Source organism: Octodon degus, unplaced genomic scaffold, assembly GCF_000260255.1.
Source record: "Octodon degus isolate 3935 unplaced genomic scaffold, OctDeg1.0 scaffold00015, whole genome shotgun sequence".
Taxonomy (NCBI): Eukaryota; Metazoa; Chordata; class Mammalia; order Rodentia; family Octodontidae; genus Octodon; species Octodon degus.
The window spans coordinates 14,215,361-14,238,524 of NW_004524591.1; the positions used below are offsets into that span (position 1 = coordinate 14,215,361).

At 39.1% G+C, this 23,164-nt stretch overlaps 1 protein-coding gene across 1 annotated transcript; it reads left to right on the top strand.

Annotated features, from left to right (window-relative positions):
- The first annotated feature begins 8,212 nt into the window (after positions 1-8,212).
- On the top strand, positions 8,213-14,504 carry Npy (neuropeptide Y). Its single transcript, XM_004626468.2, has 4 exons — positions 8,213-8,323; positions 9,177-9,364; positions 12,465-12,545; positions 14,303-14,504. Exons 1-4 carry the CDS (start codon positions 8,321-8,323, stop codon positions 14,325-14,327), a joined length of 297 nt encoding a protein of 98 aa, XP_004626525.1. The 5' UTR covers positions 8,213-8,320; the 3' UTR covers positions 14,328-14,504.
- Positions 14,505-23,164: the final 8,660 nt, after the last annotated feature.

Below are 23,164 nucleotides of genomic sequence, written 5' to 3' on the forward strand. Positions count from 1 at the left end.
TTTTAGGGAAGGATCTACAGGGTGTTCAAGGTCTCACTACTAGATCAGACTCATAGTGATCTGCCTATTTACAGCCTCCTAAGAGCTATGATTACAGGCACGCACCACCATGCCCAGTCTCAATTGCCATTTCAGTGTATCCTGGGGGCAAGGCCGGCATGGCAGACCAGGGAATCGAACTCCTGACCCCTGTGCCTGCTTTCAGATGCTTTAATCATCTATTGAGCTATTTGGTTGGCCCCATTTTATTTTATTTCTAACCAAATATTTATTAAAAAAATTAGTAAGTGTTTTTAGAAAAAATAATATTCCAGAAGAAAACTGATGAACAGACATCTTTACAAAAAGTTCACATGGCTTGTAAACATTTATGTGGATGCTCAAACTCACAATAAAAGAAATGAAATGTAATGTAACCTGAAATATCCCCTTTATAGATATCTGATGGCTAGAACCCAAAGTGTGACCCACACTATTGGTTTTTTAATAGAAAAATAGACAGATGTCAGATCACCAATGAGAATGCGCCTTCTAAAATCCCCATAAAGCTCAATATGGCAGGTGGGTAAGGGATTCACAAATGTTTTAAACACATTGTTTCACTTTTTGGGAAAATTTCCTGCAGCTATTTGTGTATATATAAGAAAAAAATATATATGTAAAGTTATTAGTTGGGTACTATTTAATACCAACAGATTAAAAGCAACTGAAGTACCCACTGAGAAGGTACTAGTAGGATAAATCATAATGCAGCCACACAACGAAATCATTTTTAAGTGTTTCAAACATTTTTTAAAAAAGACTAAAGGTAGCTGTAAAAAAAAAATCAAAAGATGTTTAAGAATAGCTGTAATAAAACAAGAATAATAAATATAAAATGAAAGTGAATAGTGTATAATCTTTGTTTCTTGTTTACTAAGAAAGTAATATTTATATAAAGCCAGGAAAGATCCACAGATTACCTGAGTGGAAGGCAGGAAACTGGGCAAATGTTGGTAGTGATAGGAGCAAGATGTTTTAAAGTATACCTTTTTGAGGTATATTTCTAGTTTTGTGTATGCATTATCTAATTTTAAATTTTTTTGTATTTTAGGAAAGTGTCTACAGGGTGTTAGCGGTCTCACTACTAGATCGGACTCGTAGAGATCCACCTGTTTACAGCCTCCCAAGAACTAGGATTACAAGTGTGCGCCACCACTCCCAGTCTCAAAAGTTTCCCTCCCAAAAGGATGTTGCTTGGCTTATTGCCATTTGCAAAGCTTTCAGTGGTGCATGGGAACAAAGGTATAAAAAAAAAAAGATAATTACATTAATTTTCTTATTTCTCAGTGCACCCGAGAGGTGGGGCCCACACGGCGCGGGCGGGGCCAGCAGGATAGGCCCAGGGCTTAAATTCCAGGCTCCTGCACCTGCTTGCAGGGGCTTTAATCAGCTGAGCTATTTGGCCAGCCCTAATTTTAAAATTAATTTTAGATACTACATAATATAAATGTGAGTGGTATAAACCTACTAAGAAAAAAGTCCTTATTATTATAAAAATGCAACTATAGTGCTAGATTATCACCTTTGATCTTTGTAGTAGTTTATTTAACTCTGATAATATAAATACAGATCATCTTCTAGGTTACTATGAAATACAAATTTTGTGTCCTCCTTCCCTTCATTTTCTAACATCAAAATTAATTGTGCTACTTTTTAAATTTCCATTTCCACTGGGAAAGTTTCCCTCCCAAAAGGACATTGCTTGGCTTATTGTCATTTGCAAAGTTTTCAGTGGTGCATGGAAACAAAGGTATTAAAAAAGATAATTACATTAATTTTCTTATTCCTTACTAACCTTCTATAGAGGCAATTCATTTAAATTCTTTCGAGGCAGGCATCTGAAAGAAAATGCTTATATGTGAGATAAACAATAAGCATAGGGTTTGAATATACATATGTGGGTGCTGGAAGAAAAAGAAAACTAGAAAGGAAGCAAAGCATTTAAAACTTCTTTGTTAGGATTGTTTGAAGTAAAATATAAATGGAAAGACTGAAATTTGTTTCTTGAACAAAAAGTAGAACTAAGTCTATATCCCACCACTCAGTTTATTAATGCTAAATGCAATATAAGTTGATCTTTATGACTGACTTCTGCCTATCAACCAGTTTTCATCTGAGGTGATGAGACTATTTTTTGGACCATTAAAATCCTAAAAAGCTGTGGCTACAAATTATAAATAATGACATAGCAAATCTCAGTTTTGTTTAGCAAATTTGTATTGAGCCCCTCCTAAGAGCCAAGTATTCCTGTATGAAGACTGTAAGTGAACAAAACATACATCCTAGTTCTTGTGGAACTTAGAGTCATGAAGCATTAAGACATCAAATGATTACGCAACCAAATAGACAGATACACCTATGAGATCACAGAATGGAAAATTTTATGGTACTAGGGAACTACACAGTGAAGTAAAGCAGGGAAGAAGAGTCTAGATTATGGGATCATAGAGCAATCAACAGAAAGTAAAACACAAAAGACACGTGGTAGACTTTTAGTGAAGATCAACAGGAGGAAGAATTTTTCAGGCAGAGAAGATAGCATAAGCAAAGGTCCTGGGCTGAAACAAAACTGGCAAATTAAAGACCCTCATATTGCTTATGTTAACTGTGATTTATGTAAAATATTTAAATTTCTAATGGGAGGTCTGAATACCTTCTCTAAAGTATCACAGAGTAAATAGTTTAAGTTTTGTGAGTTATAGAGTTTCTGCTGTAATTTTTCTTTGCAGCAAAGAAGCAGCCATAAACAATAAGTAAGTGGATGGATGTGGCTGTGTTATAACAAAACTACAAAAATCAGATGGTTGGAAAGGAGGTGGTACATAAGATGTAATTTGCTAATCTGGATTCTAAATTATAGCAGACCCTTCTAAAACTCAGTTATAAACCTCAATTACATCAAAATATTTATTGTGGTGAAGATATATTTATTGGGAGTCTACTAAATACTAGAGATGGAGCAGTAAATAAAAATTGTTCCTTTGCTTATAAAATTAATGAATATTTATCAAATAGCAATATAATAACTAGATCACACATACACAATTGAACTGTAGGTACATGCAATTAATGAACTGCATAAGGATCCCAAGATTATAATAGGAGATATACATTAGCCTAAATGACTGAAAATCTATGAAGAAATAGAAGTGGACCTAGAAGGCTATGTAAGTAAGTGTTGGCCATGGTAAAGAGTTAAGACATGGAGTACTGGAGAGAGAGAGAGAGAGAGAGAGAGAGAGAGAGAGAGAGAGAGAGAGCAAAGCACAGCAAAGGCCCCAATGGAAAAGATGATCAACAAATTTAAGAAGTAGAAGGGAAGCCCATGGATAGGGAATGAAGGAGTGAAGGAGAAAATTAGATAAGCCTAGGTGGAAGGTAGGGGCCAAATTACATGAGGCTTTTTGTTGCAATTGAAGGACTTTGAAACTGTTTTGGCCTTCATAGTGTATACAATTAGGAATTTGTTGATGGAAGGTCCATTTTAGATAATCTAAATTTAAAACACTTGATAGAGGTTTTTCAGAGTTGACTAGATAGCCCAGGATTCTGGGTATAAAACCCAAACTGGAGGCAGAGATTCAGACTCATAGTTACTGGAGTAGATGTGCTTGATTGGTCAGGGTGTGAGTGGGAAGGTTGAAGCTGGGGCTTGAGGCATAGAAGGATAGGTCAGCAACGGCCACTGTGGCTACCCAAGAAGGTGAATCAGAGGAGCTCCAAAAAGGGAATGGTCAAGAGCCGTCAAACAACAGGTGAAGCCGATGTGGCATGCCACAGGAGTTTTGGTGATAGCAGCTTCAGTAGCTTTAATCAGACAGAACATACACTGCAGTGGTTTTCAGACAAAACCTAAAGTGAAGAAGCAGAGGCAATAGCGGAAATATCTCTTCCAAACAGACTTGCTGGGAGACTTTCTCTGCTGATCAGGGTGAAGAAACTGGATTTACCTTCCCATCTGAATCAAGTAAAACCCTTGGCAAGAATATATAAAACAACACTCAAAACACTGGACACTGGCCAGTGAAGGACAATTGTATCTCAGAGGTGAAAAAAAAATGAGAGGCACCCTACCAAGGTCCTAGCATACTGTGGGAAGAAGCCACTTCCAGCTGCAGTGCAGGAGGGAAGAACTTAATCAGCCTGGGAGAGGAACTGGCAGCGAAAGTATGAGGAACCATGGTAGGGAGTACTTGTCGAGAGAACATTCCAGGTCTACAGTGAGCAGACACATGAAGAAACACTTCATGACTAGAAAAAGAGCCACATAAGAGGATTAAAAGTAAATGTTTAGGGCCAGCAAGATAGCGCAGCAGACTTAAGTGCCTGCTTAGGTAAGTGCAGGGACTGGGGTTCGATCCCTGGGACTGCATGCTGGGCTGGCCCAACCCTTGGGTGTGCTGAGTGAGCAACAGAGTTTGGTCGTGGTGGTGCACACCTGTAATCCCAGCGCTGGGGAGGCTGAAAACAGGATTACTACAAATCTGAGCTGCATAGTAAGATCCTTTACAAAATACATACATTAAAAAAAAGAAGAAGGAAAGAAAATAAATGTTTTCTTAGGGCTCACAAAGGCCTGGAAATAGTGCCTGTCTCTACAGCTGGAGGGTCAAACTTCTCCCTTCCAGAGGGCATGAGTCATCATCAGTTTAAGAAGGGTCTGACTTAAAAAGTAGAAAATAATTAATTGTAAGATCCATGGATTTTTTCCAAGTTTTTAACTCAGTCCCAGAAGAAAGTAAAAAAAAATTATAAAAATACAAAAGTGTCCATCAAGCAACAATTGGGTCAAATTCACAATGTCTGATATCCTATCAGAAATTACAAGGCATACACAGGAAAACAGAAGCCATATTGTGGAGAAAAAAGTCAACCATAAACAATAAGGACATAGATGGCTGGTGTACTCTGAATTTATTGGTAATATATATTCAGAACATGGAAGACATAAAAGAGATTCAGTTGATATAAATATGAGAGTTATATTGTCTAAGGTATAAAATGGCTGGGTAAGATTCCAGCATAGACAGAGCACCAAAACTGATTAGTGAACTCAAAGGCACAGCTTTCTATGAAAGCAGTTAATGTTCAATTTTTTCTCTTTTTAAATTTTTATAGTTTTTTTTTTTTTTACCAATTTGCATGACTAGATCTGGTAATCTGAACAACTAATTTGAAGACAACAATATGTGATGTAAAACCATTATTGAATTTCTATTACTTTGTTTAGTGAAATTGTGTATCATCTCTAATTGTTTTTTACTATTAAAAAAATAAATAAAAAGGATGGGCTGAGAGATAGTTCAGCAGCATAAATGCCTGCCTGGAAAGCATGAGGTCCTGAATTCAATACCTGGTACCACATGCTGTGCCTGCCCTGGAACTGGGCATGGTGGCACACACCTGTAGTCCCACACTAGGGAAGAAGAAACAGAAAGGTCACTATGGTCTGAACTGCATAGTAAGATGTTGTATCAAAACAAAATAAAATACAGAGAGAAAGTGAGTAGAACAAAAACAGACTATCAGTGAACTCTCAATCAACCTATTCTTACCATATAACCAGTTATTGTGCTTGGATTTTCCATAGAGAAATGAAAGATCATGTCCCCACAATAAGTTATAAATGAATGCCACTGCAACATTATTTGTAATAATTTGAACTGGAAACAACTCAAAGTCCATGAGCAGTCAAATTGATTAAAATACTTGAGGTATATCCTCTAATGGAAAACTCAGCAATAAAAAGGATGAGCTATTGATGTCTGTTTCATCATGGGTGGATCTAAAAATAATAGTTCCGAGTAAACAAAGGTGGAAAAAGAACACATACTGTGGAATTATGTTTGTAAACAATTCTAGAAAATACAAATAAGTCTATAATGACAGGAAGCAGACCAATACAGGAAAGGGCAGGGAGAGGGGGAAGAGAGGAATTTCAAAGATACATCAGAAAATTTGGGGAGGTGAGATGTATGTATGTATGTATTCACTATCTTCATTATGGTGTTGGCTTTGTGGATATATACATGTATATATTAAATGTTTGTAGCTTAGTATATTTTAATATCTGAACAGCACTATGAAGATAATCATATCCATAAATACACTTGAATTTGAAATCAAAGAGTGAAATGATTTAGCAATTAGAAGTTGAGTGACAGGGCTGAGGAGATAGCTCAGTGGTCTAAGTGCCTGCATGGCAAGCGAAAGGACCCAGGCTTGATCCCCAATACCGCATTCGAGGCCCTCTACCAAATAAATAAATGATTAAAAAAAAAAAACCCAAGTTGAGTGACAGTAGGTTTTGTTCATTTGGGGATTCAATTTTGCTTTGTTACTTCCGTGCAACAAAACTAAGCAAATTTATAAGCTGAGGGAGGTGCATAGAAAACTATAGGAAAGAAGAGGTAGTTGGTAGAACACAGTCCTGAGAGACACAAAACATTTGAGTTCAAGGCACAGCTCTGCCTGAAGAGGAAAGAAACAAGGATGGGTGGGTGCCTGTGGGACCCGTCACTCCCTGACTTTTATTCTCCAGATGCTGCCCGGAGAATACGTTCTTATTTTGCCACAGTGCCCCCCATTCCTGAGTGGTGCACTTCCTTAGAAGTAAGTTCTTGCAAATTCAGTGACATCTGCGAAGTCTAGGCTTTAGCTGATAGGAATCTGTGATGCACTGCAAAAATACGATTATTCTATTGAACATAAACAGTGTCTTTTGGCTACCAAGAAGAGGCTGTAAATTAGACATTTTGCTGCTTTGTTTTGTTTTGTTTTTAGAAAAGGCTCTCATGTAAGCACCCAAGAGCAATTGGGAGAGCCTTGACATTATGGGGCGGATGTGTGTGCTTAATGTAATTTGGAAAACGCAATCATCCAGCTGAAAGGGATGTGGGTTTTTCAGTTATCATTTCATTAAACGCACAATCTCTCTCTCTCTCTCTCTCTCTCTCTCTCTCTCTCTCTCTCTCTCTCTCTCTTTCTCTCCCTCCCCCTCTCCTTCCCTCCTTCCCCCTTCTATCTCTCCCACACTGATTGCTTTCTTCACAGTAAGTGATATTTAATTCACTGTCCAAACGGCACAAAAATAAGTGTCTGTTTAATAGAATCACTTGCTATCTTAGCATTAAAATAACGTGTTTATTATTTACTTTCCCAAGATACCATTTTAGCTCAAAAGAGTCAGACTTCCAGAAGCATTCATTCAGGAAACCAAGATTTCAGTACACTGTGTAATACTGATCCTGAGAGATTATTTCTGTATCTTTCATACTCATTCAACAGATCTAATGCGATGCGGAAATTAAAGCTGATCATTTTGTACCTGATTCGTTTCAATAAGAATCTATAGCCTCAACGTCCATTGAACGCACTTGGGACTTTACAAGAGCTAGCAGAGAGTTGCGGGTCTTTTACCGCCACTATAAACCAAAAAGTCTCCCGAATCTGCAGAGGAGCGTTTTTCAAGCCCACAAGAAGGCTCTTCAGCCTCTGGGGCTTTGTGTGGCGCCCTCTCACTCTTTCAGGTAGCGCTACCTACCCGAGTTCGCTGCTCTGGCGTAAGTGCCCGGGCAGGGCTGGTCTAGGAAACCCAGGTGGGGAAGGGGACCGAGCCTCGCAGGCGCGTTTTCAGCTGCACGCAGGGCGGCCTTTGGGACCCTCTAGCCCAGGACTTTGGGCAGCGCCTTCCACCTACTTTAGCGTGGGTTCGGGAGGAACCTGCGCGCCCAGCTGCCTCCTCCGAGAGCACGCGGTTGCGCCCCGAGGGTGCGGTGGAGATGCTCCACCTAGCACAGGATTGGGGATCCTCTGGCCCGCGCCCAGTGGGTGGTAAGCCGGTGGCAGGCGACAGAGATCTGGCTTCGCTTATCTCTAACAGGACTAGACCCGGCTGGAGGAAAGAAAGCTGGGTCTGCCCAGGACCTCGAGGGGCAGGCACCTCGGGCAGTGACGCTGTCCAGCGCACTCGGAGCGCGCCACTGCGCCCTCCCTGTGTCAGACCCCCCTTCTCCTGGCAGAGCCGGAGGAGAGTTGGGGTGTGGGTGGCTCCTGAAGCCGACGCTCGTGCTGCTGCCCCTCCCCCCGCCACACGTGGGCGGGAAGTGGCGGGTGGGACTCACCCAAGCGTGACTGCCCGGGCTCCTGCGCAGCGAAGGAGCTCCATAAAAGCTCAGCTGCGACCCGCCGTCTGCACCCCAGCAGCCGGCTCTCACCCCTCCGAGAGGCGCGCCCCACAGCAGATCTCCCGTCGCCTAGCCACGCCCGCCCGCCCGTCATGGTAAGTGCCGGGCCCCGACTGGCAGGGGGCGCCGCTGAACTTGCCCCGGAGCCACATCCTCCCGCGGAGCCTTGGTGCCCTGCGAGCGTCGCTCCCAGGTCCCCGACCAGGGAGCCAGACTTGGCCGGCTGCACTCTGGGACGTCTGCTGGTCTTTCTTGGTGGCGAAGTTCCATCTGCCCCCTTTTCGTTCTGTTTGTCTGTCTGCCTTTTCTCCTGGCCCTCTTGGCTGGGTCATTTTTTGGAGGGCGTGGAAGGAGAACGCAGGGCTGCTGGAAATCCCCCCAGGGGCGCAGCCAAGAAGCCTAGATTTCAGCGCGCGGGACGGAGGTTTCCTGGGCAGGTTCCCCAAATAAGGAGTCCCGGGCGTCAGGAGCCCCGCGTCTGTCACCCCTGGAGCCTCTGGATCGGAACTGAGATGGCTGCCTGGGGGTATGGTTCTCTTCCCCTGCCACCTCAGTTGTCACCCCGACGGAATCTCACCGTCACTTGCAGCCAGGCTGACCCAAAGTAACAGAGTTTAGAAAGTTTTCCAAGAAGGGTTTGGGGTCTCGGGGAGAAAAGTGGTTATTCTTTAACTCAGAGGAAGGAACGTATAATTGTTTTAAAAGTCAGCGCGCGACTCTTCGTCCTGGAGACTCGGAACAAGTTGCTGGAGTTTGGGGGCGGAGCAGAGGGGCCGGGCCAGGGCACAAGGTGTTTTAAGCCCCAAAGTGCTGCTCCCCACCCTCGACTTCCTTCTGCGGGACTGGAACTGGAGAGGGTTGGGGGTCGTGGGTGATAGCCCGGAGAGCGGCGCGTGCGTGCGTCCTCCTAGTCCCCAGATGCGCTCCACTGAGCCTTCTGTCCCGCAGATGTTAGGGAGCAAGCGACTGGGGCTGTCCGGACTGACCCTCGCCCTGTCTCTGCTCGTGTGCTTGGGCGCGCTGGCCGAAGCGTACCCCTCCAAACCGGACAACCCAGGCGAGGACGCACCGGCGGAAGACATGGCCAGATACTACTCGGCGTTGCGACACTACATCAACCTCATCACCAGGCAGAGGTGGGTGGCCTCGGCGGGAGGGGCTCGGAGCGCTGTGCAGCGCAAGCACAGATCCTGGGAAGATGAGACCACAGAGACTTTTTCTTTCCTTCTTCATAGGGCAGGACAATATCAGGGCCATACTCAGCAGAGCACAAAACACATAAATTGGGCAGAGTCCCTCTCCAGCTGCAGTCACTAAGTCAAGTGTCTGGGAGCCTCCTCCCGCCCGCCGTTGGGTCTTTTGTTGTTCGTTATTTCCAGCAGCTGGGCACTGGTCTAGCAACCTCCATAGGAAAATTGCGGGCAGAGAGGCAGGGGTACGCCCAAAAAGGCTGTAGGGAGAAAAGCGAATTCAGTGTCTATGGAAAACACAACAACTACTGAAAAAAACCAAGGAGGAAAAAGCCTGGGCACTGAAGAGGTGGCCAGACCTCCCAACCCACCTCGGAGAACTGCCAGTGTTGAAGCAAAGACAAACACAACCACATGCTTCTTTTCTCTGTACAGCACTTCTCACAGGCTCAGCACTATTCTCGAGCATCCCAGTCCCCATAATTAGAAATGTAATATGAAAACAGTTGATTTAAGATACAGAATTTCCCCATTTGATAGCAGGGATGTATCAACGTTGCTTTACTAAGAAAAAATTTACACTGATCTAGTACTGTAACTCTAGTATAAATCCAGAGATTACACAGAATCTGAGAAATGGCTAACTTTATTCTGATTTTCCAGAAAGTCAAAATAAAATACCAATTTTCCATCTCTACATCAAATCCTATTTCACAGATAATGTGGGTTTTAAAGTTAGTTTCTAAAATTGGTGCAATGTTAGTTGTAAATCATTTGTTCTTATTTTAATTATTGATGTTAAACTACATCGAGGAGCTATAAAAATGAGCCCTTTAGAGACAATGTTATTTAATTAACACATTTCAATTATGTATTGTAAAGTATTGATACTTTTGTTTGGGTTTATTTAAGCCACGTTTTTTAATGTTTATAAGTCTGAATGTAGTTTAAAAAGTTCCAAATGGGGGAAAATTTATACTTCTAAAGTAGCTATCTTCTTTGTTGCATCAAAAAGGCATGTCCTGAAAGTCTCATGAGAAAGTCCCAGTTTTTGCAGAATCTATGAAATAATACTGGTTGGTAATCTCTTAAAAACTGACCATAGGGTCTGGTGAGGAAAAAAAGAGGAAAGGAAACTTGAGTTTCATTGGAAGGGATTCAGGTGAGGTGGGTGGCTGATAGCTGAGAGAGGTTTTCTGTGTCATCTTCGTATGAATTTCTGCCTCGACACCATGAGAGGCGCCTACTTCCCTGGAATAAGCTGCACACAAGGGTGTGCTCTGAGGATTAGATGGTCTTTGTGATCATATTTAAAGTTGGCATGTATGTCAGCTGAAATCATTCTTTCTCCCTTTCCCTACTCAGTCCATGTTTTAAAACCTAGCCCACTGTGTATAACCCGGACTCACTGCTTCGGAAAGATGCATTGTGAAGTATGAGTCTATTGCATTTTGCTTACATAGTTCCCTGGACCAACAGTACTTAGCTGGGATGATTTTTATAGTCTGTAGAATATTTGGCATTAGAGACAATTTTTTTTTGTCACAGTTAGAAATGGGTATTACTGGCATCTAGTGCCTAGACAACAGTGACTCTGCTAAATAGCCTCAGATGCCCAGGACCATTCCCTGCCAGTTGGCTCTAAATGTCTGTAGTACCCAGGCTGAGAAACTCACCCTCAGATTACTGTTTCTCCATCCTGGCTGCATATTAGATCACCTGAGGTACTTTAAAAAATACATGGACGTTGGCTTTCACCCCTGGCCAATTAAATTAGACCTACTGGAGATGGGGCCTCAGCTTTCATGGTGTTTTTTTTTTTTTTTTTTTTTGTTTTTTTTTTTAAAGCTCCCTAGGTGATTATAATGTGCAGTCAGGTTTGAGAATCTTTGCCCCAAGAGACTTTGTGTTTGGAAGTAAAAGGATTAGAAAGAAGAAGGATAATACCAAATTAATTAAAGAAGGAAGAGTAGTAAACATTGCTGTCCTGGGTGCCAGTTTATGACTGTGTAAACCCTGCTGTTATCAGTTTAGGTTCTTTATTGGTAAATTGGAGAAAATAGTTTCCAGTTCTTTTATTCACTGGACCATGATGGAGATAAGTGAATTAAGGGTGCCCGAAAGTTTTAAGATTAGTATAATCTACTGGTAGACACAATAACTAAGAAAAAGCAGCAGCTTAGAGTTTGGTATCATAATTGCAGAAAGTCTGTGAGAAAATCTTACAAGTAATGGGAGAGGGAGCCAGTATTTCTGAAAATTTCTTCCTTTGACTCTCAGCAAATGAACAATAGTATGAAATTCCCTCCAAAACATGTGGATTTAGTTGTACTTGATAGGCAGTTGGCATAAGCCCTCTGTAGCTTTGTTTAGCCCTTGTACCTGTTAGTTAACCAGTGTACACCCAGCTAAGTTTTCATGTGTAAACAAAGCAGCCACTCCCATCTAATGCCTTGCAGAGAAAGGAGAAAATAACCTCTTTAAAAAATGTAATTGGGTGTGAACTTGTCAAACATTTTAGCATCCTGAAGCAGGTAGCTTATATAGCTTTCATAGGTAAATGGAACCTTGCATTCATATACTGTCCCAATCAGACCCTGGCATATGAGGGAAAAAAGAAGCCCTATAAACATGAAAACATAGGCCAATAGGATTCCTTTGTACTTATGGAGAAGGTTAAAGTCATAGCATCAGGAAAGGCCTTTAGTTTTTGGTGATTTGAATATAAATATGGAAAATGCAAGACCCAGGATCTGGTAGTAGTTGTAAGGATGGATGCGTTCCAATGGAGTAATGTATATTTGAGTATCATTTTGTCATTATCAAAGCATTAGGATTCCCGTTTTACACTGTATTTTCACAATGACTCATTTAAGCAAAGGATGGCTTTGTATATTGATTACTTGTTAGCAGGTGAGTAGCTGAAAAATAACTTGTAGATTTAGTATCCCAGATAGTAGACTATCTTGTTTTTTCTCTAAAATTTTTATAGCTAGTTCAAGTTTATTTTAAAAATCCTTTTCTCTCTTTTTATTTTTCTTTTCAGATACGGAAAACGATCTAGCCCCGAGACACTGATTTCAGACCTCTTAATGAGAGAAAGCACAGAAAACGTCCCCAGAACTAGGTATGACTTTGTGGTGAGGACATTGTTATGGAGCTCCTGGTGTCCAGGGAAAGGTGGGAGTCATTGGAATGGGGGCTTCCAAACTGGGGGATGGTAGAAATGGGAATGGGTGACAGTGTAGGAAGGACCTTTCTTTTTACTTGTTAGTAAATCTCTAAACTCCTTTGGGGTATCATTTTTGGCCTATATAGTCTATTTGATGCTCGTTTGACAATTCTAACTTCTAGCTCAGAAATTACTGTGTGTAGAATTTCTAGCATTGTTAGAATTATGGTAGCATAGAGTAAACCCCCAACTCTAAATGAAATTCACCAAATATCCCTTTTTGGCTAAGAGACTTTAATTTGCGTAAACTAGGTGGAGCACCTTTATGTTCTCAAAAGTGTTATGTGACTCCAGCCTTCTTGAATTTATATAATCTATGGATAAATCAAGTGCTCTGGATTACTATTTGACATATTGTAGTTCAACGTAGTAATTTATTACATTCAATGAATGACTGTTGAATGACATTATTCTCAGGAACTTATCTATAGCCTCAGCCCTTCCTGGCATGTGGATCAGTCAAGGGTGCCCGACAAAATTGAAGTGTTCACCATTAAGTGGGGATTCTCTGGATAGCCTAGACAAGGACTGCTACCAAAAAGAAGCCTAAGTTGCCTATATTTTCATGATCTCTGACTATGCTGCCCTTGCCTCCTACATCCACCACCTGCACAATCACAATGTACAGGGTCAGCCCCTATCTAAAGGACTTTCTCTGTCTGAAACCCAGCACTCTGCCATGTCAAAAATTGGCTTCCCCAGAAGAGGTCACTAGCACCCTTAGTGAGTGTGACTGCTGTTCATCAAGGTTCTCACAGGGCCACCCACCTCTCCTCCCACCTGTGTCAGTTCCCTTAAGAAATGGCAAGCTGGAATGAAGGGTACAAGAACAAGGTTGGAAGATAGGTTTTTCAGAGGGAACCAATGATTTGAAGTAGAAAAAAAACCCACATAGCAGCCCAGATGTAAACAGCAAAGGCAAGAGAAACAAATGGAAAGTTCTTAAGGGTTGTTTTTAATACTAAGCAATAAGTACCTTTGAATGTTTCATTAATAGGTATATAATGTTTCTTACAGTGAAGTTTAGGGAAGACTTTGTCTACTTAAGATTAGGAGAAAAATCATTCAGACCTACTTACAATTGCTGCTGGCTTCATTTTATGACCTGAAATAATAGAGCATGAAATAAAGTTAATTACACTTGATTGACAGATTCAATCCTGTGTAATTAGGAGACAAAAGTTAATATTTGTGAAGTTGCTTATGAATAGTCTTATATTTAAAAGGCTCTTTAGAGTTAACAAATAACATCTTGCTACATAAAACGTCTTGTAAGAAAACAACAGAACTAAACTCAGAATTGAGCAACGTTTACTTGTTATAGTTTTGTGTGATTCTTATAGGCTTGATCTTCAGAAATATTGTGGAGTTCCTAGCTCCTCTGATATATGGAGAACCTTTTAAATACTTCTCCAGAGATTTGACTGAGACAAATATTAACATGAGTGAGAACCCCTCAGCGGGGCCTTTGCACAGTATGCAGTTGTCTCAGGGTCTGTGTTCTTCCACATGGCCTTTTGTTTAGAGTCCCAAGAGGAAACCTCTTAAGAGTCTCTGATCATCTTTCAATTCAGAACTGAACACCTCACTCTTGGAAGGCTTCCAGGAAGTCAGACAGCTTTTCTTACATGTCTGCTCTTTGTATTTTACAGGTTTGAAGACCCTGCTATGTGGTGATGGGAAACAAAGCTCACACTCCAGACTTTTCCTATTTCAACCCATATGTCATTCTGTACAATGAGTGTTGGCCTGTCCTACCAATGCATGAGACCACTGTGCTGAATTCTACAATGTTTTCCTTTGTTGTTATTGTATATATGTGCATTTAAATAAAGTACCATGCATTAAAAAGTATATTCTCCTCAACTGACAATCTGTTACTACAATAGAGACAATTAATTATTTTTAGTCATTAAATTATAATCTCCCTCATGTAGCAGATTTGTTTGTTTCACCAATATTAAGGCAATGGCTAAGAAAGATACAAAGATACAATTATGTACGATAACTAAGATTCTGTGTGTGTGACCAAAAAGAATATAGACATTGACAAAGAAAATATTGGAAAAATATTCTGCATTCTCTTCCACTTTTACCTGGAATCCTTGTTAATTTTGTTAGCCTGTGTCATCAGCAGAAGGGACTGCAGTGTTGTCGAACTTTCTGCAAAATGTCCCCATCCCATTATTTAATATGACAGCTACTAGCCACACGTGGCTTTTGAGCACCTGATATGGCTAATGCAAATAAGAAGCTAAATTGTATTTATTCTTAATGGATTTGAATAGCTACATGCCTCTAGTGGCAACCATAAGAAACTACTGAGTTCTGTACTTCTATTTAGTTCACCTCTCTTAGAATTTGAGTTACAGGTATACAGTGCAGGATGGTTACCTTTTCATACAACATGAGGGAGTGTTCATTAACTTAGCTAAAGGTTACCAACTTCAACCTTTAAGTACTGATCCACATGGGCTTAGTTTAAAATTAATATTATTAGATTCTTAAACATAATTTCTAAATCAAAGAGAATGAATCAAATCCCATTGGCATTTTGTGCTACTATGATAAAAAAAATACACAAATATTTTTGTATGACCTCTTACAATTGCTTGCAAAAACCCAAGAATAATAATATGCAGTCATATGTTGCTTAGTGCCTGGTATCCATTCAGGAAATAGATTATTTTGTGACTGTACAAACAGAGTATACTAAACTAAGATTGTTGGGACATCATTAGGTGATATAATCTTATGAGACCACTGTTGTATGTGTGGTCTATCACTGACCAAATCATTACACAGTGCAAGACTATCATGATTTAGGAAATCTTAAAGTATATATAATATTCTTTGTACATAGAGAATTCTGACATTTCTTCAGCCAAATGAAATCAGCAATGCCACAAAATAAAATTCATTTAATGAAATTAAGACAAAATTATCCTGTGATTTCCCAAAAAGGTTCCTTATTTGTATTAACTGAACTAAATATTGATGTATAAGTTGTTCTTAAAAATCTTCAAAGGTGAAATAAGTCACAATTTACTATCACATGACATCATTCTTTCTGAATCATTATATTTGGAGATTTTCTTTATTAAAGTTAGTAATGTGCAAAGAAATGTGACTCAAAGATCTACTTGGAAGTGCAGATATGCTGAACACCCATCACTATATAGGGAGCTCTTAGATACACGCAGTAGAGTGAATAGGAATAATACATATGAACCATCAAAGATAAGCCAGGTCTTTGGTTTTAAATAAAAATGATAAATTCTTACTCTCAGCAAACCTAAATGCCTGGAGAACTTAACATTAAGCATCCTACCTTTGACTCATGCAGTCCTTGAGCTCACTACTTCTTTTCCTTATTTTACTGGAAAGAGAACAGAAACTTTTTTGCCCTGGGAGCTCTCTGGCCCTGACGAATGGGCAGCCGAAGCTCTTGGACTTTCAGAGGCACTGAACTTCAGAGTTCTCATTAGCAAGATGGGGATAATAATTTCTGCTTCACTTTCATGTAAGTCTATACTAGGATGAAAACTAAAATTAGGATAAGTTACAAATAAGCAATAGAGGAGAGGGGATAAGGATAAAGTTTTGATGGATTGTATCAGAAATCCATAATCAATAGGAATTAATTTTAATATATATGATGATGATAAACTTTAAAAATGTAAAGCTTCATTCCTAGAGATTCTTACTGTAGTATTTCTGCAATATTTTAGCCTGCTGCCCATACTTGAAATAGGTCGAAATGTTCTGGGTAACCTAATGGTCACTTCAAAACTAAATAACAAAATAACCTTTGCTAGAATTACACTAAGAACAATTCAACCATCATTAATGAGAGGACTTTGACCAAAATAATCATTACCTAGTAAATCTGGAAGCATTTACTAAGGTCCCCTCTGATCTTGACTGTAGAGTATATTCTGCGCAGTATGAATTATGCATAATTTCCTTATAGAACGGATTAACTTTCTATATCTCCTTAACTTTTGATTTTTTTATTTATGTGAAAATAAAATGAAATTTCATAACAAAATAGTAAGAGAATAAGAACAGTTAGTAAACTCTATATCAGTATCTTTAAAGTAGTTTTAGAGTATAAGATATAGACACGAAAGATTCTCTATTATGGAAAAGAAACAAACAGATAATAGTACAAAAGTTTCTTTTCAAGAGAAACTAGTAGGATAAGTGAAGTGAATTAGCATATATATTATGCCCACAACACAATAAAGCAAATAATTATTGCCTCAATTTTTATAGAAGAAGAAACTAAAGCCTAGGAAAAGTGACTTATCCTACCTCATTCAAAATAGGTGGTCTAGACAGCAAATCCTCTTCTTGTATACTTAGCCCTATCTGGTGGTATCTTCCAGGGTAAGTTTGTAGAAAGCTGATCATTAATGGCCCAGATAAGAACATAATTCTGGCACTTTTAAATTAGAGAATAATAAAGAACCGAATAATTGAGCAAGAGATGAAATGGGCAGAACCACCTAGAAAATATGTAACAGAAAATGTGATTGTCACAGAAGTTCTGGGCGAGTTGACTAGCTGGGCTCAATACAGATGAGTCAGAACACAGGGCCAGAAGCCTCTGGGGGCCGTGGCTAACACGTGGACATCTTATAGGTCCTTCAAGTTAAATATGCTTAAAACTGATATTACCTGTTTAAAGGGCAAAGTAGTACCTGGATTTATGGGGACAGAGAAGACTACCCCCCCAGCGTGGGAGAGGAAGAGGCAGGACAGACTTCCTAAGGCACCTGAGGCTTGAGCTGGAATGTGAAAAATGTACAGCAAGTGGCCAATGGGAGAGAGAGGACAAAAAGACATGAGAGAGAGAAGTAGCTATTTTGATTATCTTTGAGTTATTCTTGATCCCCAAACTTTGAATTTTGCTGTTTTAAGAGGAAATTCCCACTTGAGATGAAATCAAATCCACTGGCACATACTCACGAAATATGTATTACTGATGACAGAAAACTGAACATGATGGCAGCTAATTGTGCCTCCTCTATCTTTTTAATGCACAAACATTAGACATATAGAGCTGCTTATTACTATGCACAGAATGTAAAGTGTTTCTTTACTCCTCCATGCAGAACATTGGAGTAAGTTACAATGCCATCAGGACTAAACATGTACCTTTTCTATCATCGTAAAGGAAAACAATATTTTGAGTGAGGTGTTTCAGTTGAATGTTCTTTTATTATGGCTCTAGGCAGGAAGATTATGATATTGTCACAACTAAAATTATGGCCTTTTCTTCTGCCTATTAGAACAATTAGCTCAATGTGAAATCACAGAGAAAGCTTCTCTCTTTTTAAAATTGAAATGGAATAACATATAATTAATTGTATGTGTCATCTAGCCTCATTTTTAAATGATAGCTAAGTAATAGCTATCAAGTTAAACTCATTCTCATGCTACAGAATGGAAATGCTTTGTAATTATGGGAAGTGGGTGGTGTGTGAGGATCCTGACCTTGCTCCCTAACACAAAGTAGGTACCGAGTGAGGCCTACATTGGTCTGGAATGCATTGCAGACCGGAGAAGATCTCAGAGAAGCCAGAACACATGCAGTGTTCAGAGGACAACCTGAAAAGTTTCTGCATGAGACAACTGCGTTGTTTCAATAGTTTTTCATAATTGTTGAAAAAATTGTTTCATAATTTAAATACTATTTGCTATAATACATCTTTTTATCACTGGCAAGTCTTTTCAAATGACAGCTACCTACTAAATTACTGCTTTTTGGCATTTTATGCAAGAATAAGCAATGTGGGCAGAGCATATTTAATATGGTCATTCTTCCTAAGAGATTGGATTATTGATGGGTTCAAGTGGAACAAGTTGATCTCTGATGAGGTCTAGACTTCCAAACATGTCATCAAATCCAAAAACATTCATTGAATAGTCAGTCTGTGACAAACATTTTACTCAGTTCTGGGGTTGACATAACTGTGAATGAGACAGTATCCCCACTCTTAAGGACCTAGCCATTCATGAGAGAGACAGACATACACTTAAGTAGCTATATTATAAGACAGATCACAACCAAGTTTAAATATAAACCATAAAGTATGTGCTATGGGAGGAAAAGGGAGGCTGAAACCATTTGCACTAGCAGATGTGAGCAGCGGAATGTGTCATATGAATTGGATTTGGTGAGTGGCAGCTGTTGAATAGGCTGCTGTACATTTGTGGATGTCAACATCATTATTAACTACATTAATTCCTAGAAATAAGTCAGTACTTAAGCCTAAGCAAAACTCCAGCTGGGATTCTCAAATCCCTGCCAGGGGAATCAGTGACTGGCCATCCATCTCAGAGTGAGCTCTGCTGCCTAAACCCTATTGCCCTAAGGGCCACAGAGGGGACAGGACAACATCTGATCCTCTCTTGTTGCTCATAGCTCCACCCTGAAAATGATGGGCTCATTTCAGGCAACAATGTGAGAAGAGGATGTCCTCAAAGTGTCATTTCTTTAGAGATTTGGTATTGTGAGCATTGAATATGCTGCTCTGGGGTGGAAGTGATGAATTATAATGTATTTTTCCCCTCGTCTATACCAGAACTTCTTCATAAGAGTCAAAATGTAATACAACAACTCTGCATTCGGCATGAAGGGCTCCAACATTTGTGATTGATGCAGGCAGATCACCTTGGGATGTTAGCCTGGGGTAGAGGGTTCCAATTTTCATCAGACTGTCTCAGCTTTAGCACCAGAAATTGTGTATCCTGGGAAAATTCTGAGTTCCAGGCAAATTGGGGCAGTTACTCAATCAAGCTGGATGCAAATAATTATTTCTGCTTTTATCTTATGGGGGAAAAATGCTCAATGTATCAAGGTCCTCATAAGTGGGAATCTCACCAGACCAGCAGCCAGCATTTACACCTGAATTTAAACATCCAACTGTGTACTACCTTCCTAATCAAACTTACAGTGCATTCTTCTCTTTAGATAGGTGTAAAAGGTAATTTAAAAATATTCCCATGATGGAGAAACAGTGATGTGAAGACATTAAGAATGTTTTGAATTTCTCAACCAGCCACTTTTTTTCTAACATTATAAATACATTGGTTCTGTGGATGCATAAATATTTAATTTCATGGATAATTAGCTCTTCATAAGAAAAATGACTTCAACTTGAAATATGAAATAGTTATTTGCCTTCTGAAGTTATGAGTAAGTTTTGCAGGTTTCTTTTGTGATAAGAAATAGATTATGAAGGAATTAACATTTGTTGAGAAACCATCAAAACTCGAACCCTTATTTACTTAAATTCTTTTAACCTTTACTCAAACAGTGAGAGAGATATTGCTGGCTGCATTTCACTGACGAGGAAACCAAACCACAGGGAATTAAAATGAGCTAATCCGGCACAGTCAACACAGGCTAAGTGTGGGAGCTGAAACTACAACACAGTTTGCTTGCCTGTGAATTTTCTTTGTGTTATGCCTTTTACGTATAAGAATTTTAAATTCTTGCCTTATAATGTGCATTATACTGCTAAGATGTAAACTTTAGTATTAGAAAGATCTGGGAATTTTTCTCATTATATACTGGTCCCCTTATCCTCAAAATTAGTATAGCTTTATTAATATTAGAAATATTATGCATGTAATATTAATGCAGCTATACTAGTTACTTTTTTCTGAATATGAGGGAATGAAGTAAGGGCTCACTTAAAATACATCCACAGACCTGTTGTATTCATTTTATTTCATCAAGTTCTCACTAAATCACTGAGGTGCCCAGGCTAGGCTCGAACTGCAGTCCTTCTGCTTTGGTCTCCAGGTTCTGTGCTCACAGGCAGGCACCAACAGGCTAGCTCCTACTAGCTTCGGAAACATTGATTTTATCTATTTCCTTTATTTATTCACCATTAACCTTTATAAGCCACTAAGCTTTAGTTGTATCCCTCATAACAAAATATAACTATTTAGAAATGTGGATAGAGGGCCAGCCAGATAGCTCAGCAAACTGAAGTGCCTGCTTAGGCGGAGCGCAGTGGCCGGGGCTGGATCCCTGGCCTGCTGTGCCAGCCCTGCCCCAGGACACTCTGAGACAGCAATTGAGACTGAGCGTGGTGGTGCACACCTGTAATCCCAGCGCTTGGGAGGCTGAAAACAGGAGAATCACTATGAGTCTGATCTATGTGGCGAGACCCTGTAGACTTGGTCCTAAATACATTGTTTTAAAAAAGCAATGTGAATAGAAATATAAATAAAACTTCTTCTAAATCATAAGCTTAGATTATATATTGATAATGATCACTAATACATAGAATGATAATACATTTATGCTATCTTATTTTCTTATGGTTCTTTATGTTGATCATGCTTTTTGTCTTCTTTTTTAATTTTTCTTGTATTACATTGATTAAACCAAGTTTTTTCATTCTTCCTTCCTCTACTAGTTTAGATGTTATATTCTCTTTTTTTAATTGTTTATTGGTTAACAACTATGCTTCCATTGCATAGTAAAAAATCAAAATAAGACATCAGTCACAACAATATTAAAATATAAAATAGTGATAAATCTCACCATGAAATTTACAAGACCTATATTCAGAATACTAGAAAGTATTACAGAGAAATTAGAAATTTCAAGAAACATTTTAAGGCCAAAAACATTCAAAGATGAGTTTTTATGAAAATCCAAAAAGACTCAAAATCCTAAAATGGTATCAAAAAGGAAGAAAGACCTTTGGAAGGCTAACATGACATTATTTCCAGAATTAATATACATTTATATTATTTACTCTTCTAGCTTCTCACACTATTCTTTACCTTTCTCCTGAATAAAATAAGAACATTATAATGTGGATGACCCCAATAACCCTCTCTAGGCACTTTGTCATTTATTCTCCCAAGCTAGATCTAAATATATCTGGTATTCTGAAACTACATGATCAATGCTTACTCATACATATTTACCCATATAAACCAAATTTTAAGTTCACTATCCTTCCAATGTATTCCTTATTACTGAATTCAAACTCTTTTTTTTTTTTTTTTTTTTTTTTGGTGGAACCGGGGATTGAACTCAGGCCCTTGTACTTGCCAGGGAAGTGCTTATTCCACTGAGCCATTTCCCTGGCCCCTAAACTCCTTTTAATTATAGCTTAGAGTAGAATTTTTAATTACAGGTGTGAAATGGTAACCTGTAACCTCTCTCAATATTTTCTTTAAAAATGTCTTTCCCCTAACTCTGAGGCAGCATTTTAAATTGTCAGTTTTCTCCATCTGCAGTTATTTTCTCTCAAGACCCTGCAGCTAGTATTTCACTGATCCTCAGCCTCCGCTGTTGATCTTGCTAGATCTGTAGTCATTTGAATTGGTTTTCTGTCTTTTTGTTCTTCCCACTCTCTTCTCTTTTCCTGTGTGGTTGTTTTTAAGAATTTGTGTTTTTTTCATGGTGGTCTGAAATTTCTTGATATATTTAGATATGGTATTTATTTTTATGTATCTTTATAAGAATTTATTATTTTTAAATCCAAGGATTTATGTCTTTTGGTAAGCCACTCTCTGTCTGACTTGTTCTATTTGTTTTTAAAAGTTATTGAATATGACATCTCATTTATATGTTACAAATCTCCTAATCCTCCCATTGTCTGCCTAGTTAGTTGTCTATGCTGTATCTCAAATAATTTAGTCTAATATTGCTTCCTGTTTCTAACCTTTTCTTTACTGGGTCTTTGAGGCTCTATCATCCCATTGGGTTTTTTTTAACTTTTAAAAATGTATTTAAAAAAATTAAAAAAAAATGTATTTAGTACAAGGTCTACAGGGTCCTCAGGATCTCACTATGTAGATAGGACACATTGTGATTCTCCTGTTTTTAGCCTCCCAAGCAGTGACATTACAGGCACGTACCACCATGCCCAGTCTCAGTGGCTGTCTTAGTGGTATTTTAATCCACTGAGCTATCTGGCTGGCCCCATCCCACTGTTTTTTGTTTGTTTGTTTTTCTTACTCTTACCTCTCCCTTCCCATGGAAGCTCCATATGACTTGAGTTGGAGAATTTCCTACAGGACACTTTGGTTCTGAAGTTTCCTTCATAGCAGTTTTTGGAATACTTGTCAGGAGTTACATAGGAATTGCCAATCAATTTATATTACTGTCTTGGCTTGGTGATTCTTGAATTATGGGAGCAGTATAAATCTAATTCTTAATTTATATGATGCTCTACTTAGGGTTGAGTTTGCCTGTTGTGACAGTTTGTCTTGATCATCTGTTTGACTGGCTTGAGAGATACCTAAGAAATTCATAAAGCATACTTCTTGATATTTCTGGGTTGCTCATAGAGGCATGACCTTCAGGACTGTGCAGTGGTACCCTGATTCATGAACTTAATTTGCTCCATGATTTTGGAAAATGGCCACTTTCGTGTTTGTGTAGGAAAGATGGTTGTGCTCATATTTGTCATCTAATGTAGAGTTTGTAAACAAAACCAAAATTTTTCCAAATTCTCTTGTTTGTGAACCAA

Excerpts from the sequence above, each read along its gene's own strand:
- Npy (XM_004626468.2), top strand. Across the intron at positions 9,365-12,464 it reads AACCTCATCACCAGGCAGAG|ATACGGAAAACGATCTAGCC; the intron begins GTGGGTGGCCTC and ends TTTTCTTTTCAG. Across the intron at positions 12,546-14,302 it reads GAAAACGTCCCCAGAACTAG|GTTTGAAGACCCTGCTATGT; the intron begins GTATGACTTTGT and ends TGTATTTTACAG.